Source organism: Alosa alosa, chromosome 22 (genome assembly GCF_017589495.1).
Source record: "Alosa alosa isolate M-15738 ecotype Scorff River chromosome 22, AALO_Geno_1.1, whole genome shotgun sequence".
Taxonomy (NCBI): Eukaryota; Metazoa; Chordata; class Actinopteri; order Clupeiformes; family Clupeidae; genus Alosa; species Alosa alosa.
The window spans coordinates 22,003,762-22,030,544 of NC_063210.1; the positions used below are offsets into that span (position 1 = coordinate 22,003,762).

Consider the following 26,783-nt stretch of genomic DNA (forward strand, 5'->3'; position numbering starts at 1 on the left):
GGTGAGATGCCTTTGATGCCTTTGATATGAGTGAAACTAGACTTTGGTTGGTGAGGGTGAATTCATACTAGCATTAGCTTGAGTGTGAGTGATTTGGAATAGAGACAGGTGAGCTGCCTCTGATATGAGTGAAATTAGACTTTGGTTGGTGAGGGTGAATTCATACTAGCGTTAGCTTGAGTGTGAGTGATTTGGACTAGAGACAGGTGAGGTGCCTTTGATATGAGTGAAACTAGACTTTGGTTGGTGAGGGTGAATTCATACCAGCGTTAGCTTGAGTGTGAGTGATTTGGAATAGAGACAGGTGAGATGCCTTTGATATGAGTGAAACTGGTTGGTGAGGGAGCTACAGCGGAAGTCAGAGTCACCAGCAATACTGAGCCTTGCGAGAGAGAGAGCGAGAGAGAGCGGGAGAGAGCAAGAGGATGCCTCTACGTAGGAGGGTTAGCCTACAGTGCACATTTTCTGCGCTGTGGGAGGGGTTAGGAAGTGCAGCTTGTGTTACTGGCGCGGCGGCCATTTTGCATGTGGAGGAAGCGGGATGGTCTGGTTTTGCAGAGGAAGCATCGCTACCAAGGAAGGTTCAGAGGAACCAGGGATGTTGGACTAAAGAAGCTTGTTTTTGGTTTTGTTTTGCTTTCAAAACGGCCACTTCAAACAAGCACACATTCCACTGTAGCCAAAGCCATGCTAACGTCAGAGCTTCAATATTAAAAGTATAGTAGTACTGTTAATATACAGAGAGAGAGAGAGAGAGAAAGAGAGAGAGAAAGGGAGAAAAGCAGTGACAGAAGCATCCATGCCTTATAAACTAGGCTGCTAACATAATTATGTTTTTATGTATGTAGCAAGTTCAAGTAAGCTAGCTTTTTTTCCAAATTACAGGCCTGAAAAAAAGCCAATACGCTAGTTTAATGCTTTCTATTGTGTTTTTAGCCATTCATTAAATATTAAATAACATATACACATAAACATAATCACTACAAAAGCAAAATTAAGGATCAAATCTCAAGCCCATCTCAAGATATTGACATTAAAATGTCAAAGATTTCTAGAACATTCATGACCATACTGTAGCTGTTTCTTTTTGGAGAGGTAAATTTCACGTTCACACAACTTTAACAGACAGGGCTTGAGATTGGTGGCAAGGCCTGCATTGAAAAAGCCAATGAAGCTCTGTGCCTTATTCTTGTCTACGGACATCAGAATACAGTGACACGTAAAATAAGGTCATCACACCGCCTCCAGGGTGTGATCGGCAGAAGGCCACCAAATATCAGGCAGAACAAAATAGAAAATGGTGGTGCAGATATCTCTGGCAATTCTGATCGGTTCAAATCAATAGTGTTCATAGAGTTTAGCATTTTAAAGCTGAACCTTTGAGTGGGGGGCTCTGACATTAACCGGTTGAGGAGTACGGTCACAAATATGTGATTAGAATGTTCGCGAACCGAGAGTTCCGCATTATGATGCGACAATTACCCTCAGAGATTTTCCCCATAAACTGCATAAACAACACTGAAACTTGATCTTTGCGTAGAATTCTAGAAGGAACCAGTAAAATTATTCACTAATTAATTCTACATGGATCTGATAGAGAGAAAGTAAAGGGAAGGATAGAGTTCAGCTAGATGGAGCTAAACTTTACCATCCGCCTGATCCAGGGAATCGTTATCATCTGCAAAACACCGTGTGCCTGAAATGTTACCATAGTCAAATATTGGCCCTTCCAGCAAGGTCTTAATATCCATCCGATTGATGTTTGTCAGGGCTGCGGTTAAGGCATCCGCTGAAAGCAAAAATTAAAACACGGGAAATGGTTACAAACAATTGATTTAACACAGCTAATTCAAAAAGCACTGAATAAATATATATTTTTTATGATGTATAGGATCGCTAATAAATCAAATTGAGTGACATCAGTAGCAAGATTGTACATAAACTGGATAAATTAAATTGTTGCTAGATGAACTTATGTGTCAGTTTTGCAGATGGAGACAGACCTTAGATAACTGATAACCTTTAACACGCTGAGACATTTTGCAGAAATCTGCTACACTAACGTCACTACCCAGCAGGCAATGGCTACACCCACTCACGCCTTCATAAACTGTGTGTGTGTGTGTGTGTGTGTGTTGGTGTGCATGTGTGTGTGCATGTGTGTGTGTTGGTGTGTGCGTGTGGGTGTGTGTGTGTGTGTGTGTGTGAGAGAGAGAGTGTGTGTGTGTGTGAGAGAGCATATGTGTGTGCTCATGTGCATATAAGGGTGTCTATGGCAGGTGACAACAGCTCGTATGGGTCAATAATTTATTGTTAAATTTGATAATTCACAGTGCTGTTAGCTTGTGGATTTGTGATAATCACCCGTCACAAATAACAACAACAAAAGAAATGTACTGTGAGGTAAACCCACGAGAGAGATGACAGCTAATGTAAACATACTCACTTGTGGCATTTTTACCATCCCGGTTCACCCATTTCTTTAGGAGCATGAAGCTCTGAGCCGTTAGAGAGTTGGGGTTCTCCACCCGGATGTGGTTGATCTCATCCACAGAGAAATTCATTTCCCTGGCCAACTCTGCAACACATTAAAAATAGATTAGCCATCTCTCTCTCTCTCTTTCTTTCTTTCTTTCCTCTCTGTCTGTCCCACCCTCTCCCATCTCTCTTTCTCCCTCTCCCTCTCTATACCCCCCCCTCTCTCTATCTCTCTCTCCCTCCCTCCCCTGACACATGTGCGCAGTACTGCAGTGCAGGCAGGTCCACACACACTGCAGATGGCACACCCTTCTCCCAGCATGCCCATCACACACACACACACACACCACATGCCGAGCCTCACGCCAGCCCTGGTCACCGATCCAAGCCCCCCGCAGGACGTGCAAATCCCTGCTTATTACTAGCCATCTTTTGATCAGAGACACGGCAACATATGTGGCTACAATCAATTTATATTTATTTATATGTTCTATTTACATAACTTGATAACTGATGAAATTTTGATGAAGTTACATTTCTGTCCACCAGGTGGAGACATTTCTTTCAGTCGGTCCTTACCTGTCCAGCTCAGGCCGAGATGGTCAGCCACAATGGCCATACGCAAATCTGTCCTCTCACATGGACTCTGGGGGCCTGGAGGACGCACAGAAGCTAGTTAACATCCACTTGTGGATTCATACAGGGGGTATATCTATATTTAGTAAAGACTGAACCCCTTTCTGGCCAAATGTCTTTTTAAAATAGCAGTTCAGAAAATGTTGCTTAGGTTTTGTCTAAACAGCGTTTTCTACGTCATAAGGTGTCATCTAATAAACTAGGCCAAAGGAATATTCCAGTGAAAATCAAACTGATTTAGATTTTCTGACCTATATCAAATCCAGTTGATCATCCAATACATATTTGGGTAAGTCATTTATAAACATGAGTTGGGTGAGTGATCCACCACATACTGAAAAGCCTTCTATTTAAGCATTTAATCAAAACACAAAACTTACAAGAGAGCAAATCTGAAGAAGCAGTGATATTCGCTCAGTTTGTGTAAGCTTTTCTTTAAAAAACATATGGAAAATGTAAAGACTTGTCAGTGTATAGTTGATCACTCCTTTACTCTTGTTTTCTTCCCACAACCAATCAACACAATTTCAAGTGGATGCACATGTAAGGTGACCAGACGTTGTCATTACCTATTCTGCACACATAATCAAAACATGTTTTTTGAGACTTAAGCTGATGATTTCATCGTGGCTTATTTTGTGCTTTTAGCACTGAGCTATGCTGGAAAATATATTTTTTGAGATATTGAACCGCAAACCAGCACAGGATGTTCAACTGCATGTAGCAAGTTTTAAAACCTGCGTTTTTTTTTTTGTCAGAATATTCCTTTAGAAGGTAAACATTGATCAAAAGAGATTGTGATAAATGCTAAGAAAAGACAGGATGACCAGAAAAGAGTAAAACACAAACAATTAACACAATATGTTCACTAGTTAGTTTCACAGGTTAGATTTGTGATGATGTATCCTACAGATCTACCAGGCAATCTCTCTACTTGGCCAAGCTCACCACCAGACTTAAACAACCCCCCCACAAAGAAAACACAAACAATCGAACAATCACGAGTCAAACACCTCTAGAGCTACCATATGGCGTTCAAGTTGAGATAGATCAAAAAGTGAATTCACAGGTGTCAAATGAAACTACACATGCGAACAAAACGTTGAGTGCTGTGCTAGGATAGGATTGCGTGTCTGCATGGCACTGTAAGCTAGACCCTGTCCACCTGCACAGACACTAGTACAACACAACATGGCGAGGACCAGCCAATCGTCCAACGCGGCGGTCAGTCTAATCTAGCATGCTGCAGCAGCTGACAACTTTGATAGGAAAAAGTACAGTATAGTAGAGAGACCTGAGTCGAAGACACGAACACAGAGATGGCAAATGACAAAGAGATGACGGCTAGTCACGTCACAGGCAAAATCACAACGGCTCATGCACTAAGATCAATCAATCAAGTGGAAAGTTTTACAAACTAGGCTCGTTCTCCACGCTGGGGACTTTCTGGGGTCCCTCAACCTGACTGCTTTCTCCCCCATCATCAGTCCTGCCGCTAATCCTCCTCCTCCTCCTCCTCCTCTCTCTGTCGGCCTGCTCAACCTCTGCCCTCACGTCTCTAGCAGACCTGGATGTGGTGGACTGAGAGGAGTCTGACAGTGAGGTGTTCCTCGACGTGCTGTCGTCGCCGACGGACGCGTCTGCCTGCATCTTTGTGTCTTCGTTGGACTGCCGGACGCCGCGTTTTACCCGGTCCCTACTGGTGGCCTTGCGCTTGACCTCTGCTGTGGTACTACTGACCGGACGAGACTGTCCTACTCTGTTCGTCTGACTGGACGACCTGCTTCTGGGGCTAGGGTCCAGTGTTGATGTTCTACTTGACCTGTCCTTGATGGGCAACCTTGAGGAAGCCTGCTGCTTTTTGCCTCTGTCTTTGTCCCTCACTCCTGCACAAGTGGTTTTAGTGATTGATGATGTGGCTTTCGCTGTTCCTGACTTTACCTCCCTCTGTGATGAAGTGCTGACTGTTTTAACTTTGATCGGGATTCTGGTTTTTGGCTTTACATCTGGAAAAGGATCCAATCTTTCTCTGACTACAGGCCTGATGATTGGCCTTACTGCCTGTTTTGGTTTCTGCTTATTTCCAGCTGAAGTACTCTGGCTGCAAGGTGATGACAAGGGTGCTCTTACTGGCAGTCTAGATTTTGGCTGAAATTCCTTAATGTTCCCGGATGGTAGGTTTTTAATGGGTTCGCTTTGAACTTTATGCCCTTCAAGTTTCACTGTGTGGTCTCTACCAAATGCATTCTCAGCTGGGCTTCCTGGCTGAGTTTGACTGGGCTCTGAAAAAGACATCAGATTAAAAACTACGCTGTCTTTCTGCATCAAATTAGGATCTGTGTTTGAAGCCTCCAGGTTATTATTATTATTGCAGTGCTCTATTTGGAAAGGTCTTCTTTGCTCTGGCTCAAAGAGCTCTGTGCTTTGATAAGACTGGATCCCTATGCTCGATTCTAGCCCACTAGGCCCAGTGTCTGATGATTTTGAGTTAAAGTCTCTCTGATTTGCATAATCACCAACCATTGTTAAGACTGATGTCATTGGGACCCCCACTTTAAAGGTAGAACATAATTTAGACTGAACTCTGGAAGCTGTGATGGTGTCTGAAGATGAGTCCTGAGTGTTGTCAATGGATGTAGTGTCCCGTCTGTCAGTGGTAATCTGAATGATACTACATGAGGCTATTGTAGCATCGCTAGCATGGAACTGATCTTTCTCGCTTGCCTCAGGCATTGCTGTGTCTACCGTTCTCGCCCTCCCCCCCTCCCTCGACCTCGCTTCGCGGGTATGCTCACCAATCTGAAAAAACTGTAGTCTCTCTTCGACAAAATCCCGCTTGCTCATGTCAATTGCGCCACTGCGAGTCATCTCAAACATCTTCCCTTCGTGGAAGGGGAACGGGTTAGGCTCACTTGTCGGTGTGCTTTCATCTGTCGGGGTTCTAGCAGGAGTTGTATCTGGAGATGTGCCTTGTGACTTGTCATCTACAGCTAACCCAAAAGGCTTGGGCTCATCATCTTTAATTCTAGCATCAACCACCTCATCGTCTCCTCCCTTGCTGGACCAAGGATCAAAGTCCAAACCTTTGGTCGCAACAGTTTTGAATGGAGTGTTAAACTCCTCCACCAATTTGTAACTAAAGTACGTTTCTGAATGTCCTTCAGATTTTGATTGTTTTTCATTTATTACATTTTCGTTTCCATCTTCCAATTTTTTGTCAAATTCTTTTTTGCCCTCCTCTATCGGGAGTGGTTCTTCCTCAATCACATCAAGTCTTGTTTGACTAAAAGCACGGTCACTTGGCCTAAGCATGTTGTCTGTTGACCACACGTCCTTTCGGTTATCAATTCCAAAGCTGAACGGCTTTGCGTTCTGGTCACTCAAGCCATCATCTTCATCTTGAAGGTCATAGCCATCGAGGGAGTCTATCTCTGTTGCGTCTGTGTCATGTGAAAACTCTGCAGTTGTTGCTATCGAACAATCTGTTATAGACTGGTCATTCCCGTTTTGCTCATACTCATCGTCACCTGATCCATTAAGTCCGTTATCTTTGTGGTTTCCATTTTTGTCCTGCTTTTTGGGTTTGGTTTCCTTCTCCTCTTTTTTCTCATCCACTTTGAATTTGTATTTCTTTGAATGAATGGGTTGAAAAACTGACTCATCATCGCTGGAGCTACTCTTGTCAGCCCCTAGGGGCACAGGGGATGGGGGCTGAACTCTTATGATGGGCTCAGCAAGAAGATGCTTATCGTGCTCCTCCTGGAGGTTCACCTCCATCATCTCTGTATCGGCATCTGAGGATGAGCCCTTCGGCTCGGGTTGGGATTGGTCCTCCAGGGGTGGGGGTGGGGGAAACTCAATGTAAGCTACTCGCCTTGCCTTAGCAACCTGACCAGCGTTAGCATTACTGGGCTCAGCAGCGACAGTGATGATTTTTGGCTTCTCTGGTGGAGATTCTTTGAAAGAGAAAGCTTTCCTCTGCTCGTCACTTTCTGATTCTTCTGACACCTCTGGGATTGGACTGGGGCGAGCTGGCATGAGAAAAAGGGACTCAGGGGTTCGAGACATGAGGTCATAGCTGACCTCTTCAGAACTGGGGGTCTCAGGGGTCATGGGGCTTTTTCCAGAACTGTCTATAAAAGATACCTGTTCAAAGGTGTCATCATCTGGGCTAGGTTGGGGGGATGTCGCCTGCTTCTGTTTTACAGTTATTAAGTTTTTATGGCTGCCATTTTGCCCTCCAGAGTCTTTGTCGCCCTTGCCAGATTGTACACTTACATAAACAGGCAAGGATTTAAGACCTTTAAAACCTTCTCGAGTTGTAACTATAGTTGCTCTCTCTTTGCCCTCCACAGAACTAGCATCAGTGAGCTTACTAGTGGTTGAATCTTGGGACTTTAGGCCACCTAGTTCAGATCTACCCTGGACTCTTGTTTTAGTTAAAGTGGGTATCTGTGAAGGTAACTTCTCTGGCTGCTTTACTGTTGTGTCTTGCTTAGCTTTACTGAATTGATCACTATCTGATGGGCCACTTAAGCGTACAGGTATTTGAGAGTCAGCCTTTTTTCTGAGGGTCTTTGAGTGCATGTCACCACTCTCAGTACTATCTGAGGGCATACAGTCTGGAGAAGCAACTTTTTTAGACATATCACTTGGTCCTTGCTGCTTTAAAGGAGAAGTTCTTGTATCAGTTTTTGTAAGCAGTCTGTTGGCCTCAGAGGATGCCACACTTTGAATGTCAACTCCACTGTCCCTTTTCGATGACTCATGCATTTTGCTCTGAGGTAACTGGTCTTTGTTTCTACGCATTTCAAAGGCCCTTTTTTCATCCTTGCCAATGTCTGCAGCTCTGACACTGTCACTTTGGATCTGCTTTTGGGCTGTCGAATGTGTTGCATTTTTATTAGGTGGTGGTTCAATTGATTGTTTTGGGGCTGTGGCAGATATTCCAGATTGACTGACATCAGGACATGGTCCTTTAGATGTCCTACTTTTATCGACTTCTGCCTTTTTTGGTGAGATTTTCTCTTCCTCTGAGGGACTTTTTGATGTTTTGGAGCCTTGGACAGGCTGGTAAACAGGTAATTTACTCTCTTGAAACTTTTTGACTGGGGGTTTTGGTGATCGTGGGGTGCTACTCTCTTGTTTTTGTGCCTCAGCTTCAAATTTCTGTTTAAAAGCAGTAACTTTGGAAGATTTTGCGGCAACAGGAGGTGGGACTTTCGTTGGTGTTTCTCCACTGTCCTCTTTAGGTTTTTCTTCACTGGTTTGAAGCTGAGAACGTCTCTCTGGACTACTTGGTACACTAGCACTTTTTCTCTCACTTCCAAACAACTTTCCAACTGAGGATTCTCTCATACTTCCCCTTGCCCACTCCTCGCCACTACTTGCTTCCCTCTTCTGTTGTGTTTTCTCTGGACTGCTGCACATGGAACTGGGCCCAGACCGCGTCTCTCTTGGCACCCTCCTTGCGGGCTTCTTTTCTGGTGACTGAAGCTCGTCGTTCAGCTTCTCGGTTTTGTCACGGAAAAACTGCGAGACCTCACTCAGTTTTTCTTCTGCTTCTTTTACGGTTCGATCTAAACGATCTTCATATATTAGCTTCTCTCTGTTTCTGTCTTGCCTATCTTGGGTGAATCGCATCCACACTGCGTGCTTGGGGCTGCCGGGCTCTGTTGTGTAATGCAACACTGTCAATTTGTCGTACGGCTCGTCCTTCTGAGTGAATTTACCCGATTTATCTGATGCATCCTTGGACTTGAAATGGGTCTCTTTTCTTGTGCCTGACGCTCTCTCACCAGAGTAGCCCTCAGCTCCTTGTGCCTCTGCTGCTTGGCCACGGGCCTGATCTGCTGCGACCTCCTCAGTATCAGAATGTGAAGTGTCTAGCTTTTCGGAGTGGAGCATTTTCTCAGCAAATCTGTAGGACTCCCCCCTCAGTTCTGACTGCTCATCGTCATGATACTCTATCGAGTGCTGGCTCAAGAGCTTCAGCGTCTTGTAAGAGTCATCAGCGACTAGCTGGGCAGAGCTGGGCCGGCTGTCCTCTTCCTGAGAGACTGGAGTGTTGACCCTCGAGGTGTCCAAGTAAGAGGGCAGTGACTCCTCTGCAGCAAAGTCATCCTCTTCCTGCATTACCTCATAATCACCCTCAGCTTTGTCGAGTAATTCTTTCATACTGCGGTAGTCTGGATGCTTCTTAGTTTCTCTGATTATGACCTCGGTTGGGTCTGAGGTGTTGCCCTTTTCTATGTGAACCTCGATTATTCTTTCTACCTTGGGTTTCCCTTTTGAGTCTTTATCGAGGAATCGCGGAGACAGCTCGTCTCCTTTTATCGAATCCTGTGCAGCTTTGTGCTCGAATAGGCCAGCTAATTCTTTGGAAGGATCTCGACCTGACTGGAATGCTTTCATGATGTCTCTCACTGACATGGTTTCCTCCATTCTGTCACCACTGCCCTCGGTCAGCTGGGGCTTGTGGTACACCATTCTCGTGGTGGTGGTGATATGAGTTTCCTCTTTCAGGCACATACTTTTGCTGTAATCCTCCTCTGTGTTTACCTTAATCTGAAAGGTCTTGACCTTATCTTTGAGTGAAGCGACTGCCGGCTCTGGCTCTAGACATGCTGATGCAGATGCCTCTGCTATAGCTGCAGCTGTTGCTGCCCCTGATGTTGCCTCCTCCATCATGGGCTCACAGAGGTCATCTGGATGCTCATAGCTCCTGATGTGGACAACCTCTGTTCTGGTCTCTGTAATAACTGGAGGAACGTCTGTGAAGAGAGGTTTGGGTCCGGTGCTCTCGGCACTCTGAGGTGCTGAGGGAGTCTTATCACTCCTTGTTTCGAAGCCACTGTCTGACAGGGGGCTCTTGTCCTGCTCATGGGAGAAATCGTCCGGAGATTCAAGGATGGTTTCAGGGCCCATGTAGGAATCGGCTAGCTTACTTAAGTCTTTCTCAGAGGGGGAGGAACGCATGCCTGTGGGTGGCATTTTGAGTTTGTGCTCAGGCTTGATGCCACGTTTCTGTTTCTCCTCCCCATCTTTTCTCATCTCCTCATACCTACACTTGGCATCAGCCATTTTGGACAGAGAGCTAGCACCAATGTCATTCATCAAATAGTCTACCACCTTGGCAAAATTGAGATCTTTGTCAGGCACAGATTGTGGTCTAACAGGGAGTGTGGGTTCAAATGTGGGCAGCGATCTCAATGCGTTCTGTCTGGCATCTTCGATTTCATCTTTCGAAAACTCTTCCCAGTCTTCCTCTGAGGCTCTCTCTCGGGCAGCGGCTTTGGCTTCACTTAACGTCTTTTGTAAGGATCTCGCTAACCTTGACCAGGTCCTCTTTCACTTTTTCAACTAAACTAAAAGGCTCCTCATCCTCTACTTTTGCCTCTTTGGCTGCCTGAGACTGGTAGGTCTTAGCTACGGCACTAGCGTCACTCTGGAGTATGGCAGTCATTCGCATCAGGTCCTCTTTCATGTCGGCAACGTCTCTGAGAAGGTCCTGACTGTGGGACAAGGAGGAGGCAGTGGCTGCTTTCAGGGACGTCGGGGACAGGAACAGTGAGGATTTCAAGGTTGTCTTAGATCTAGGACTGGAGGACTGGGCAGGAGTGTGCGTTTGTTGTGCAGCTGCCGAACGCGATGTTGGCGTTATTTCAGTGGCTCTAGGGAGTTGAGGGTCAGGTAACACATTCACGAGGGAATACACGGGCACTGTTATGGTACTGGAGGACACTGTGGTGGTGGTGGCAGCTGTGTGGGATCTAAGCGATGAGTAAACAGAACTGGCGACACTGGCTCTTAGGGAGGGGGACATGGATTTAAGTGCGCTGTAACTTGCTGCTCCGCAAGAGTTGAATGATTCGTCGATGGCTGCGGTTACACTAGATGTGGCTGCCTGTGTTGTGGCCTGTATCCTCTCCTGCAAGCTGCTGGTAACTCCTGAGAGAATACGGGAAGGTGCGGGTGAGGGGGATAGGTATTTGATAGGTGAGACTGAGCCGTTAAGCATAGTTTCAGAAGCAGCAACTGTGGACTTGGCTGGTGAGGTCAAGGCAGAGGTGAAAATGGTTCCTTTCGATGTTGAAGCAATATCAGCAGAGGGTTTGATTGTGGACAAACTTGATATTGTTTTAACTGAGGGGGGCGAAGCAGTGGCCATTGAAGCTAGCACTGACTTGAACGGCAAACTGGAACTGTACATATTCATGCTGGACTTGGGGGAATCAGGAGGGGTCATTGAAATGGCCGATCGGTCAAGCATGGAGCCTACTTGCGTAGCAGGTGAAGCTCTTGAGGAAAGCGTGGCAGCGAGAGCTTTAACTGAAGCTGGGTCTGTGCCAGTTTTAATGGGTGAGGACATGAGGCTGGCAGAAACGGGTGTGGGGTATTGCCCTTGCTGAACGACAGTCTTAATAGGGGAGGCAATAGTTCTGTACGATCGGATTGGGGAGGCTACTTCACAAACGGATTTGGTTGGGGATGCATTGGAGGCTCCCAGTGTGGATTTGATTGGCGATGATGATATCGACCAGACGGACTTTAATGGAGAAGCAGATGGTGTGGTGGAAGATGAGCTGACGAGGGAACCCAGTCCACATTTTGCTTGCCCAGGGACGGTAATAGGAGCAGCCGACCATGCCTGGTAAGATCTTGTTGAAAAGACAGGTTTGTGAGCGTAACCATCAGGCAGTGTTCTTGTTGTAGTTCGTTCAACTGTTTCTTTAATAAGCAAAATGAAATCCAACATAAAATCAACAAAAAGTGGGTTAAGAAAAACAGAGAGACCAGAGGAAAAAAATTGGTCAGTGATTCTTGTATTATAAAAGGAGAAAGAACAACAGTTTGATGAAGTGATGGCATGAGTTAGATGGATAGGAGGGAGATGAGGCGAAATGATAAGGTGATCCGTGGTGATCCATGGTCCACAATAACGCACAACGAAACCAAAGAAGCTCAACAAAGCACACGCAGCAACACAATGTCTATGGCGATGAAAAACATAAAACTCAATATACAAACGGAAAAAGAAAATGTCAAGTCAAATGCACAGAACCCAGAATAACACAGAACTTTCTTTTTGTCTCTTTTGACTTTTGATGTGCTACATTCATCTGAAACTCACTGTTCTCTCATCATTTTTTTTTTTCTGCTTAAAAAGTGCCTTTTATCTGTTTGGTCTGAAAGTCCAGTTTTCAGCCCCCATAGGTCTGGGGGTGTTCTGACAAAACAGAAATCAAGACTGAATACAAGCCTCCTTGCATCTGATTCTAAAGCAACGTATTATGGCAAAACACAAGCTCAACTAGGTTTTAGATCCATAATATCTCGACGGAGCATGCAGAACTGAGTAACCTTGGAGACGGGCAATTCAGTGCAAGCGGTGAGGACCTGAAGGTCATCTTGTGACCTTCCATGCAAAAACTCTCGTCAAGAGATCAAGCCCCAATCAATAAAACGTCGCACAATCACAAAGCCAAAAAGAGCAAGACTGTTTCTGTCCAAAACAAACATAAGGGAAAAGAAACATAAAGGTGACATTTTACTCTGATTTTTACTTCCAGATTTCAAGATGTGGAAAAAAGTCAGAGTGAAATCCCATCAAAGTCAATTCTCGCCAGTGATAAAAAAAAACAAAAAAAAAAAACAAAGAAAAACTTAAAACACAAGAAAATAACCTCAAAGTGGGCAGGCACAGCACAGCAACTTAAAAAATACAATAACTCATGCAGGGTATACCATGTCAAAAACAGGCATGTGGACTTAGAAGTTATGTAGGGTGAGTATGTGCATATTAAACAAATACATATATAAAGTATGTCTGCACTGGTTATCTTCAGTGCTCATAATCTCACAATCAACTCATAATCTATATTATGTTACGGGTTATAAGAGTTAAGTTAATAATGCATGTTAATTTCAAATTATGTTAAGGCAAATTTGTTTTCCCAAAAACAAGTTAGTGAAAATATCACACTCACTCGTGGCAGGCTCACTCAGATAGCTGTAGCGCTTACGTAAGGCTAGGGAAGCAAAGGTGTGACGTCTGTCTGGTTTTTCAGTCTGGAACGACAACAACAACAAGTCCTATCAGTTCTCTGTCTGTAATGCCCAAAATAGACTCACTATACACTATAGAATAGCTGCTTAAATATATTTATCTAAATATTTTTACCAACATCTAATTCTTAATGAATAAATAGACTAAAATCTACTGCATCTGTGCAGTTTGTTTAAAATAGACCGTAAATAGTTTAAATGAATATGTTATAACAATATGTATTCGTAGTGAAAGAAAGTGAACTACTTAATTATTGGACAAATTAATTTGCCACTGGTTTACAGAGACAAACCTGGTCCAATGAAATAGTACTCCCCACTCCTCTCTCTCTCTCTCTCTGTGTGTGTGTGTGTGTGTGTGTGTGTGTGTGTGTGTGTGTGTGTGTGTGTGTGTGTGTGTGTGTGTGTGTGTGCGTGCGTGAACAGAAATAATCAAAACTTTCTTCAAAAGTAGGACAGTTGGACCAGTGTTATTATTTAGCCTAGTTATTAAGCAAAGTTGAAGTCAGAAGATCTAGCAGCTTCATCCTACATAATGTAATTGTGTTTACAAACCTTATCATTTATCATAATAGGTCTTCTGTGGGCTTACATAAACCTTGAGCTCTGTCACCCAAATAAAACATTCCAGTTCAATTAGAGAGATCAATACTAAATTGATTTCCTTTAATGAGTTCTTTGGGTCACAAAACAGTCAGGAGATTGATTGGTTAGGCCAGACAACAACTATGCTCCATAGACATTCACTATATTCTTATGCCACAATGTTAATTGATTTTTCTAAAGAAAAATGCAATTTTGAAGAATTTTAGATAATATTTATCACATAAAATAGATGTAACTGTACATTGCTGTACTGCTTTAACCTTTAGCAATTAGCTCTCGACCATGACATCCAGGACAAAAAGGGACACGCGATGGGTAACCAAAACAAAAATGGCTGCCATAGCACTTGCCAGATCCATGCTAAAGCAGCTAAGATAGTTTAAGCTGGTAAAGCTTCCCAAAGCCACATATTATTCTAAGAGGAGAATCCTATGCTGAGCAATGAAGGACGACCATAGGACAGAGCCGCCTGAGAGTGAAGCCAAGAGGACACAATCACAAGGTTGGTGGTGATGAGAGCGTATGTGTGCATTACCTCTTCCTCAGGATCTGAATCCATATCCTGTTGCGTTCCCAAGATGCATTGCAGAAACAGGGGGAAGGTGAAAGGATAACATAATGGGAGAGCAGGGAAAAGAAACATCAGGGTGTGAAAAAAGGAGCGACTGACAGCGGCACTGAAGAAATAAAAAAAGCCACCGCAAAAAGAAAAGATATCAACACAAAAATTGAAAACAAATATTAGGAAAAGAAAAAAGTTGTCGGGGAGGAAAAAAAAACCCATAATGAGATAGCCAACAGTCATAGCAAATTAACAGCACAGAAAAGCCACCACAGATTGAAGCCACTGGAAAAAAGCACGATCCCCCGTGCACCGGCAGCCATAAGCATGAGGCTCGCGAGAAACAACAAATCAAAATGGCTGATTCGGAAGGGGGAACGGCCCCCAAAGAAATCAAATTGAGGAAACCTCAAAACAGATAAAAGACACACTTGGGCGGTTTCAGCCATGTTTGTAGTTTTTTTTGTTTTGTTTTTGTCATTGTTTTGTAGTTCACTTTAGCCCTACTGACAACAGTCCTGTTCCTTCACTGTGGATGAGGATGGCATGACATGAGGAGGGGAACATGTGGTGATGTCCACTTACCTTCTTAAGCGCTGGCAGTGTGATATTTAAATTGCAAACAGCTGTCTGAGGGATAACCTTGGTCGGCTTGCTCTCTCGCAGGAAGGACAGGCGTCCACAAGGCTCCTGGCTGTTGTCCCTGACCTGCAGTGGCCGAAGGGATAAAAAGTGATTTGTCTGCATCTATAGATTTGGAGTGCCCAGGGCTGTGTCCAAGGGCTAGACATCATTACTGATGTTTGATTGTGGTTCGCCAGTTGTTAGTTGCTTTGGTTGAGAGTCTGCCAGAAGTGTAAATACAAAAGTAAAGTTCTGCAGCCCTAGCCTAGAAATCTAGACGCACCCTAGCGGCAGCATGTAATTTGCTACCCGGGCTAGTCTAGCAACTCTCCGTTGGCTTGCGAGCTGGAAAAATTAAACTTCGATAGGGCCAACCACATTGTGTATAGAGACGTTAGGCGGGCTTAACATAATGATTGATGGCAGAGTTGCAACGGTTTGGCTTGAATTCCCTGCTACTTGAAAACAAAGAAGGCGGCGTTTTTACCGCCCCTCGGACTTAGCATGCCCACGGTGAGTGCCCAGACCCTACATTTTAATGTGGGTCTGGCTCGTCAGGCTACTGCAGACCATTGTCTCCCACAGACTACACCTGTGGCCCCATTATGTTGTGACTGCAGTTAAGGAGTCTATGGCTGGGGGGCAAAATTACTAAAAAACCTTGATGTCTATAATGTGAGTTCATCTTGATGAGGTTTTTGACTAATTGTTTTTCTTTATAGATACGCTCATTAATGTCTCCTGGCTGTAAAAGAATGAATAAAAAAAAAAAAAAATATCTGTCAGTCTTGACTGGCTTATTTCTGTGTTCAATTACCTTGTGTTAATTACCACACCTAATGACCCAACCAAAACTAATTTCCCTTTGGAAATTACAAACCCTACTTTCCTGGACGTGAAAGTGATCAGCGTATTCATTCATTACAGGCATAGAGAGCCCTGTCTCTATATTGGTGCAGGAATCTGAGTAACAGAAGATAAAGACTATATACTGTAAATAGCGACCATCAGCTGTTTACATTATATATCAAGCCTAAAAGAACATCAAGCCTAAAACTTACATAAATGCCTGTGTGCCAACCATAGACTGTATACATATGGTGCCAACTGTCTTTATATTGATATACCTCAGACTTGTATGTATGTATTGTATTATAAGAGTTATCTGTGTTTTCTGTGCTATATCTGTGTGTGTTTATTATAAACTATGTGTCTTTAATAAAGACCGAACAAAAATAGAAAATGACCTGTAACGCAATCCACTGAGATGGTTGAAGTGTGATGAGAGAATGATGATGCCTTACCTTCACACAGAATGGCAGACGGTTCTCTTTGAAAGCGTAGAAGTTCAGAACCAGCAGTTGGCCAGCTTTGGTCAGAGGAGCCAGGTTGCCATAGCAGTCCACATAAATAGGCCTTCCCTCCAAAACCTGCAAAAATCATTCAGAGAATAAGACGGAAAGAAAAACCCCAAATTCAAGTCGTCAATACTTGACAAGCCATCAATACATCCACGAGGGACCTCGACCCCCCATATCAACGTGTCACTATTCCTAAGGCCAGATCAAAGTCCACGAGTCAACGACCTTGACACACACATCAATATCTTTGCTGTGGGAGACCTCCTCGAAGATTGAACACAAATGGAACATGGACTGGATATTGAACGCAATTCAAAAATATATTTACTTCATTAAAAATAAATCAATCCACTGCTAAGATTATGACCTATCGTCCTTATCGCAACGTGACACTCTATTTTAAGGCCAGATCAAAGCCCATGAATCAACGACCCTGACACACACCTCGATGTCTTTGCTGCGGGCGACCTCCTCGAAGTTCTCCTGCTGCTCCAGAGTCTTGTCCACCTTGTCGTCGGTCATGCAGAAGCAACGCAGGCTGGACTCCACTGGGTCATTCATCTTGGCAAACACCACAAACTTTGCCATGTAGGGCACGCAGATGAGATCGCGGTACAGCTGAGTGGCCAGGCCCACAGTCTCAGGGATCTGATGGCAGTCCGCCAGCCAGAACCTTCCGGAGAATTACGGAATTACAGACAAACATACAGCTTTCATCTCAGTTTAACCACATTTTCTTAGAGTTGAAAAGGTAAAAGTCCACTATTGGTAGTTCTTGTTTACAATTCTCCCCATGGCAACCTAGAGTGCCCTTGAGCAAGGCACTTAACCCTGAGTTACTCTGGGGAGAATGGCCCTTGTAAGTAGCTTTGGATAATAGCATGTTTGGCTGTATGCATGTATGTATGTATCTATGTATGCATGTATGTATGTATCTATGTATGCATGTATGTATGTATATACGGTTATATGTTTGGCTGTATGCATGTATGTATGTATCTATGTATGCATGTATGTATGTATGTATGTATCTATGTATGCATGTATGTATGTATATACGGTTATATGTTTGGCTGTATGCATGTATGTATGTATGTATCTATGTATGCATGTATGTATGTATATACGGTTATATGTTTGGCTGTATGCATGTATGTATGTATATACGGTTATATGTTTGGCTGTATGCATGTATGTATGTATCTATGTATGCATGTATGTATGTATCTATGTATGCATGTATGTATGTATGTATGTATATACGGTTATATGTTTGGCTGTATGCATGTATGTATGTATATACGGTTATATGTTTGGCTGTATGCATGTATGTATGTATGTATGTATCTATGTATGCATGTATGTATGTATCTATGTATGCATGTATGTATGTATCTATGTATGCATGTATGTATGTATGTATCTATGTATGCATGTATGTATGTATATACGGTTATATGTTTGGCTGTATGCATGTATGTATGTATGTATATACGGTTATATGTTTGGCTGTATGCATGTATGTATGTATGTATGTATATACGGTTATATGTTTGGCTGTATGCATGTATGTATGTATGTATGTATGTATCTATGTATGCATGTATGTATGTATGTATCTATGTATGCATGTATGTATGTATATACGGTTATATGTTTGGCTGTATGCATGTATGTATGTATATACGGTTATATGTTTGGCTGTATGCATGTATGTATGTATGTATATACGGTTATATGTTTGGCTGTATGCATGTATGTATGTATGTATCTATGTATGCATGTATGTATGTATGTATATACGGTTATATGTTTGGCTGTATGCATGTATGTATGTATATACGGTTATATGTTTGGCTGTATGCATGTATGTATGTATGTATATACGGTTATATGTTTGGCTGTATGCATGTATGTATGTATGTATGTATGTATGTATCTATGTATGCATGTATGTATGTATGTATATACGGTTATATGTTTGGCTGTATGCATGTATGTATGTATATACGGTTATATGTTTGGCTGTATGCATGTATGTATGTATGTATCTATGTATGCATGTATGTATGTATATACGGTTATATGTTTGGCTGTATGCATGTATGTATGTATATACGGTTATATGTTTGGCTGTATGCATGTATGTATGTATGTATCTATGTATGCATGTATGTATGTATCTATGTATGCATGTATGTATGTATGTATGTATATACGGTTATATGTTTGGCTGTATGCATGTATGTATGTATATACGGTTATATGTTTGGCTGTATGCATGTATGTATGTATATACGGTTATATGTTTGGCTGTATGCATGTATGTATGTATATACGGTTATATGTTTGGCTGTATGCATGTATGTATGTATATACGGTATGTGTGTGTGTATGCATTACATATTGTGCGTATTGTATGTATGCATGTATGTATGTATGTATGTATATACGGTTATATGTTTGGCTGTATGCATGTATGTATGTATGTATGTATCTATGTATGCATGTATGTAAAGTATGTATGTACACAAGACTGTATGGCTGTATGTATTTATGGATATGGTTTGGGCCGTGTGCTTAGGTGAGAGGTTTCCACAGTGGCTTCTTCCATCTGATTTGATCTGAGTACACAGTGCTAAGGGATGCACAATCACAATACTGCCACTCACTCACACCTGAACTACATCAAGTTACACTGAATAGAATAGAAATTTCCCCCAGTTATACCAGAGAGGGTTAAAGCGGAGCTAGTAATCAAGGATCTTTGGTTATACTAAACTGAGAGATGAGAATGAGGAGAGGCTGAGCACAGCAGCATTGGGATTTCCTAAACCACTGCAGTGCAGAGCAAAGACTGCTGTTCAATACATGATTTAAACTGCTCTAATTATGGAGATCTTTGCATTATGAGGGTTTAAGGATATTGATCTAGCTGTGCAGTAACTGTGAGATGTTGGTGAATCGACCAGGATCAGAGACCATTACAACTGCTGACCGCTGAATCATCTGAAGACCTTCCCACCTATCCAATATATTGCCTTCCACTGAAAACCACTTGCCTGTGATGCTGCAAAGAAGACGTAGGCAAGGGGTGGAGTCGCCCTTGTAGCCGTTGGTAACACCTTCGCCCGAGAGTGGTGGGACTGGTATCGTCATGGTGATGGGCTTGTGGAACTTCCTGCGGCGGGGCTCGACGGTCACGATGGGGCTGAACGTGGCTCTGTTGCCCAGGATCTTCTTCACCGCCTCATCTGGCACCGGCTGGGCCTGGAGGGAACGCAGCACGTTAAGGGCCGTTCACACCAACAACGATATCTAGAATGATAACTGATAACTGACTATCGGTATAGTTCACACCAACAACGATATCTAGAATGATAACTGATAACTGACTATCAGTTTAGTTCACACCAACAACGATATCTAGAATGATAACTGAAAGTGTCCCCGGCGATATCGTTCTTCACACCATCATCGGTATAGTTTATGTGTGAATGTTGTCATTCGTATTAGCTGGAGCGATACTTTTTTGCAGTTATCATTTAAGTTATCATTTTGGTGTGAACGGCCCTTTACATCACTAGTGAGTTCTCTACATACTGTATATGTCCATAAGAAAGTATATAAAAGATGACACAGAATGCTATATGCCTAACGTTATAGATTACAGATCATGCAGTGTAACTGATACACAGGCTATAATAGGCAGAACAACGTCTCTACCATTGCCTGGTATTACTGCAGAACAACATCTCTACCATTGCCTGGTATTACTGCAGAACAACGTCTCTACCATTGCCTGGTATTACTTTCTTGGTCCGCACAGGAGCATGACCCTTTTAAACAGCTTTTGATGCACTGGACACCCGCCTAGACCTAAATGGGTACCCAGTGCGTTGGAAGTCAACAATTCTTATACAATTTAATACCATACATTTTGAAAATCATATCTTAAAACGAATGTGTTGAAAACAACACAACTTGCGTTGTTTTTAACACATCTCTGTGTCCAGATAGATATTGTGTAACAAATTAAAAAAAGAACACAAACTGTGCTGTTCTCTTTTTTTATTTATTACACAATATTGTGTTGAAAGTAACACAACTTGCGATGAAAACAATACAACTTGCGTTGTTTGTTTTTTTAAAAACATCTCTGTCTCCAGATAGGGACAACACGTTCGTTTTAAGAGTGTGGCTTGAAAGCATTTGGCAGATACTCGTGCCCTTAGTGTACCAGTCCAAAGCTCCATCAGTGTGTGTGTGGTGCGTACAGACCTGCAGTCCCACTCTGATCTTCTTGGTGAGCGCCCCCTCGGGGAAGGAGGCCTGGACGAGCGGCATGGTCTTGCTGGTGAGCAGCCCGCCCTCGGGCCCCATCTGGTTGCTCTCCTGCTTGATGCGCGACACCACGGCGAAGTACTGCGGGAAGTCCTTGGTGATGATGCGGCAGATGCGCTTCCTCTCCAGCTCCTCGGCGCTCTCCAGCTCTGCGGAAACACACGAGTGGCACGAGCACTTAGACGAGATGACCAGACGCTGGATGCTAGCCAAGACAGAGACAGCAAGACGTGTAGTTGGCCGTGCATGTCTCCAACTCCAACATAAGTGTCTTTGATCTGAAGACCAGGTATGGGACAAAGCGTTGTCACAATACCAGAGTTATGACTTTGATAATGACACCTTCCATAAATATCCTAATACTGATACTGAAACAATATTATATTAAAGACCTAATAAGCAGTGCATACGGAAAGTATTCTCAGCGCTTCATTTTTTCCACATTTTGTTATGTTACAGCCTTATTCCAAAATGGATTAAATTATTGTTTCCCCTCACAATTCTACACATAATACCCCATAATAACAAATTAAAAAAAGTTTGAGATTTTTGCACATTTATCTAAAATAAAAAACAAAGAAATCACTTGTACATAAGTATTCACAGCCTTTACTCAATACTTTGTTGTGACCTTTTGTGGCTATGGCAGCCTATGGCAGGGTGTGGAACCAAAGTACTGCACACACACATACTGTACTGTAGCACTCTCTCTTACAGGGAAGCTACACTAGGCGCTCCTTTCGCGACGCGTAAAATCCAGAAAACTGGTCAATTTTTTTTCAAACACAGGCGCTGCTACCACGTCTGGTGTAGCTACTTCCATTGATTATAGTGGAAGCGAACTGTTGCAGCAGACGCAACGCGAACGGAACACTTCAGTTACGTGCCTGGTGTAGCAGCTAGCTTCCGTTTTATTTAAACATTGTCATTCAAAAAGCACTGATAACACTGATTTTTTTTAAGGTAGTGTTTCATGATAGACCCCCTACCTTTCTAGTACTGATACACTGCAAAAAATACTGGTGCATTAGCAAAGATATAGCAGAAGAAAAAAAGTTTATTTGTGCATCTTTCCAGTTCTGGGAGGACACATTGGTGGAGTGTGCCACTTTCTTTTAATGTTTGCAAGTAGATAGATAGATAGATAGATAGATACTTTATTGATCCCCAGGGGAAATTCAAGGTCTCAGCAGCATACATACAAGACAAACACATTCTTTAACAGCAGAAGAGTAATTAAAGTATATAATATAAAAACACAACTAAGGAGTAAGGACAGTAGAAGATAAAGAATATGCTAAATATACTAAAATACAAATTATACTAACACTTAATACAATATATAAAAATATACTAGAATACAAATAACAAAATTACAAATTATACTAACACTTAATCTAAATCAATTCTAAAAACAGTATCCACATAGTGGTGATTAATAAATCAGAGGCGCTTGCAATGACTGAGGCAGGGACTGAGCCTGTGATTCTCTGTGCATAGTAAGGTATGGTAAAGGTGCTCTAAGGTGCTCTGTGTGAATGAGTGTCATGGTGGTAGTGCAATGGTGATAGTGGTCATGGTGATAGTGCAAATGAGTAAGTCAACAGTGCAACAATGCAGAAATAAAAGTAAAGTAAAGTCTATATATCTATATATTTAACTATTTAAGAAAATGTATAAGTGTGGCCACAGTTCGGCTGTGGCATGGAGAGGGTTATGCATATGTGCTAATGTGCTAATATAGCACGCAAAACAGTGAGGCATAAAGACAGTGGTACAAGTGGCTAGTGGACAGACAGTACCAAACATGGAGGGATGAAGAGGCAGACAGACTATGCAGAGAAGTCTATTTCTCCTCTTCCCTTAAGTGAGGCATTGAACAGTTCAATGGCCCTGGGGACAAATGACTTTCTCAGTCTGTCAGTTGTGCAAGGCAGTGAGCGAAGTCTCCAGCTGATCAGGCTCTTCTGTTTAACAATAGTGCTGTGGAGTGGGTGACACTCATTGTCCAAGATGTTGATCAGTTTGTTCAGGGTCCAAGGGTCAAGGGTCAAGTCTGTATCTAAATATTTGTGTGTTTTCATATTTTTTCAAATCCCCAGGTGACCAGGTGACCTGATGACAAGGTTGGGAATCGGGACACCAGCCCAAAACCCCAGAAGGAGACACAAAAGAGCTAGTCTTGCACATCCGGTTCCTCTGCTCAGGAAAAACACAGGAAACACGAGTGGATTTGTGATTTGACTCAGATGTTTGTTTCACAGTCAAATTCTGACCAAGGTCCTTGCACAACTAACACTTTTGAAAGATAGACAAAAGGGAAACTAAAAGCTTAGTTGTACTCATACAAATATCGACTGCCAGACATTGGGCCAACTACAAACACCATGAGTTGAATCAGATGTTTGTTTGACGCAGGCGTATATCTCGACCTGCCAGCTTAGACTCTTATCATTATCGGATACTGCTTCTCAAAATGATCAATGACGAGTGAATAAATAGCCACCATATCTCTTTTAAACACAAGAACATTTTATAAACAATACCTGATCAAGTTAAAAACAGATGGACAGAGATATCAGCACGGAGAAACAGTGTACTGTCTCAATCTCTAAGTCCAGTACATCCGCAGCAGTCTGTGGACCAGCACTGTTTGAACAAAATACTTGGACCTCGTCATTGTTTCATCTAACAAAAAACCTAGACGAGCACATATCCTGTCACTTAATGGTTTGTATAAACTCACACCAAACAGATGGAACAATCTCTTTGCTTGAGATGCCAGCACTGAGCACATAAAAAGCAAGACTACTTGGTCTCTGCATGTTTCTGAGTTGGATGGCAAACACCATTTCTGCTCCAGCTGACACGGTGATGAATTTGACAGGAGGAGAAAGATGGAAAATTCAAATCCCCATCTGAGTGAGTGAGTGCATGTGTGTGTGTGTGTGTGTGTGTGTGTGTGTGTTTGGGGGGATGGAAAATTTCTGTTTAATACCAGGAATTTTGCTTTCCTTTCATGAGCCTGGGAAAAAAAAGTGATGCTGTGTGGTTTATGTCAAAATGGAGGAGAAGGAAAGGTTTACTTCTGAAGCCGCACATCGAGATTCAGGAATGCTGGACACTGTCATAACAAACATATGCACTGCCCACACATGCTCCAGAATGTGCAGGCCCTGGGTGACTGACTCTCTAAACAATACACTGATGACCGTGACGTTGTCATGGTCAGGCCTGGTTCTCAGGTACCCTGGAAATTCCAGAGTTCTCGCAAAAGCACAATTGAATTCTCTGACACTTGACACTCTGGCAATGAGCAATGATGCACGTTACTTTTACCCCTTGCATCGCATGCTTGGTGTCGCCCCTTGAGTTGGGCCATTTTCATTATTCGTGGCCAGATCCTTAATCTTTCTAGATTATCATGGTCTGGATTTTCCAGGCTAGTTCTCAGGGACTGCATCGAGCATCTGAGACACCTCTGAGAGATGAAGCAGTTACATTTTTCAATCTACAGTATGAGAGGTGCTTAATTAGTCCATGTGAAATACGTGTGTTTGGCCTAAAGCTATATTACAATTGTCAAAAATGTTTTGCTCCCGAACAATAATTACACACCGAATCTATTGGAAGGCTATAAGGTATTGAAATCAGACATTGATAGTACAGTGTACTGGAAATATTAAACTTTTTGAGCTTGAAGGCACAATCGATGCCCACATATCACGAATACAGATGCTTTCTCCACCTTCAGCTTGTCCATTTCAGTGACTAAAGAAAAGCTTGACCATTGGGACACAGGGTTGAAAGGCCCGAAACGTCCCGTAATTAAATGAAACTATTGGGAGAATATACTGGTGGTAGCGGACTTTTGTTTTACTTGTTACTTGTTCACCTTTAGTCCTGCTCCCAGTTTCAAAGAGACAGTAGGATGTGCGCGTGCTTTGACTGCACTCTCTGAGTGAGGCGCAAAACAGAAATAAAAACGTGACACATGCTTTTCCAGGCCAGCTAATGGCCTCCTTACACTAAACAACTTTGACAAGATTTGGGAAAGATTCTTGAAACATTGTAGTCTTTTGAGTAAAGCTTGAATGGGGGGCATTAGTTAAAAGACTACAATCTTTCAAGAATCTTTCCCAAATCTTGTTAAAGTTGTTTGGTGTAAGGAGGCAATAAGAGAAGAAAACAGGAGGCAACTGACAGGCCCTCCACACACTAGCACCCAACCAGACGCGCCGCGCGTACCTTCATCCATGCCGTTGAGCAGCTGGTTGAGGTCCTCGATCTTGCAGTCGTACTGGTGCTCCTTCCAGGTCTCGCCGTTCTCGCTGCGCAGCAGGATGAGCTCGCGCTCCTCGCCCCGCATGGAGCCGAAGTGGGGGATCTCCACAATCACCGGCCTGCGTCGGGGGGACACAGCAAAGGGGTGTAAGTGAACACACATATACAAGCACAAACACACACACATACACACACACACACACACACACAGATATTCATACATCATATGCATACATAGTCTCTCACTCTCTCTCTCTCTATCTCACACACACACACACAGACACACATACACAGAGAGATACTCATACAGCATATGTATACACATACACAGTTTCTCTCTCTCTCTCTCTCACACACACACACAACCCACACACACACGGACACACACACACACACATATCCAAAAAGTAATAGATATCCATGATTTGGGAATGGGGATGGAGAGAGAAGCTTGCTTGCACTGATGATAATTGTGGGATGTCAATGGACACATCCACACAAGAGCGGTTGTGCACACAAGTTCAGAGAAATCTCACTGGGAAAATAAGCCCTACAATTTCAAACCCTCTTACATCTCCAATGAAACATCCAAAGAGGCCAATGAAAGAATGACTCATTCTTCACCACTGCCCACAATTACATACCATCTAATACCATCTGTCTGAAACTTAACTTGAGATAGACTACACACACACACATTGTGTTGCACTGTCTACATTTCATATTATATTTTAATATATTTCATGTTGTATGTAGTCTTTAAATTGTTTTGTATGCCTACTGCTAGAGTGATGGCATCAGCCAGAACCAAATTCCAAAGTCAGTTACAAATTATTAGCAGTATATTAAAACCCTGCTCCTGCACCACCCATATAGCATACACTGCAGCCTACACTGCTCCCCGAGCGCCACTGTTGTTGCAGGCAGCTCACTGCGCCAGGATTAGGATGGACACACTGTTCCTCATATCAGTATAGGCTCTATGCTTTTATCATCCGGTTTGCTTTTGTTTATGTAAAGCACATTGAATGACTTCTATGTATGAAATGCGCTATATAAATAAAGTTGACTTGACTTGACTAGGCTCTGTGCAAGACTCCATTTTGGATTCACTTGTACTGGCATATCAACTTCCTGTTTACGTTAAAACATTGGTAAATATGTATTTTTTCTATAGTCATTGTCTTCAGGACCTCGTCTCATGGTAACGTAGACCGACTTTATGAAAATGCTGTGTGTCACTACCTCCAGCAAACAGGAAAAGGGTTTAAAACGTTCTTAACCTTAATCAAGCAACTGATGTTACCGATGATCTAACAGTTACCTGGTTAGATAACTTAAGCTATGTTCATTTAGAAATAGCCTACTATTAACTGAATGGCTAGTAAACTTCTGTCATTTTCTGTCATAGCCTACTGTGTACAGTGTAAACAGGAAGTTGATTGACCAGTAGGAAGGAAATCCAAAATGGAGTCCGTTGGATCAGTAGTACAACCATGGAGGTATTATATAGAACTGGATAGAGGGTGGAAGTACCCCCTGGTCATTTCAGTGGCCCATGCTAGGCTTGCTACTTCAGCTAAAAATGTTCAAAATTCACCGCATATATCCTTTTTAAAAAAATGGCTGTCACAGTATATTTCCAGCACCATCTAGAGTTAGCCAATTACTGTAGGTGACACCTTACAGATTGAAACATTGTAAAATGACGTGGCATGTCATGAATCGGTGGTTAAGATGGCAATTTCCTGCTAGGAGGATCAGCCAATCCAGACTGACATAATTTGAGGCCATCGGAAATGCAGAATTTAATTGGCTTA

At 42.8% G+C, this 26,783-nt stretch overlaps 1 protein-coding gene across 1 annotated transcript in view; it reads right to left on the minus strand.

Moving 5' to 3' along the window:
* Positions 1-26,783, minus strand: part of ank3b (ankyrin 3b) — a 146,241-nt gene that overhangs the window by 9,388 nt on the left and 110,070 nt on the right. Inside the window, 13 exon segments of the mRNA XM_048232654.1 lie at positions 1,649-1,789; positions 2,447-2,578; positions 3,058-3,132; positions 5,910-10,420; positions 10,422-11,844; positions 13,104-13,185; positions 14,324-14,350; positions 14,936-15,058; positions 16,279-16,404; positions 16,780-17,045; positions 19,353-19,605; positions 20,617-20,828; positions 24,928-25,082. Of these exon segments, the coding sequence (XP_048088611.1) occupies positions 1,649-1,789; positions 2,447-2,578; positions 3,058-3,132; positions 5,910-10,420; positions 10,422-11,844; positions 13,104-13,185; positions 14,324-14,350; positions 14,936-15,058; positions 16,279-16,404; positions 16,780-17,045; positions 19,353-19,605; positions 20,617-20,828; positions 24,928-25,082 (7,526 nt within the window).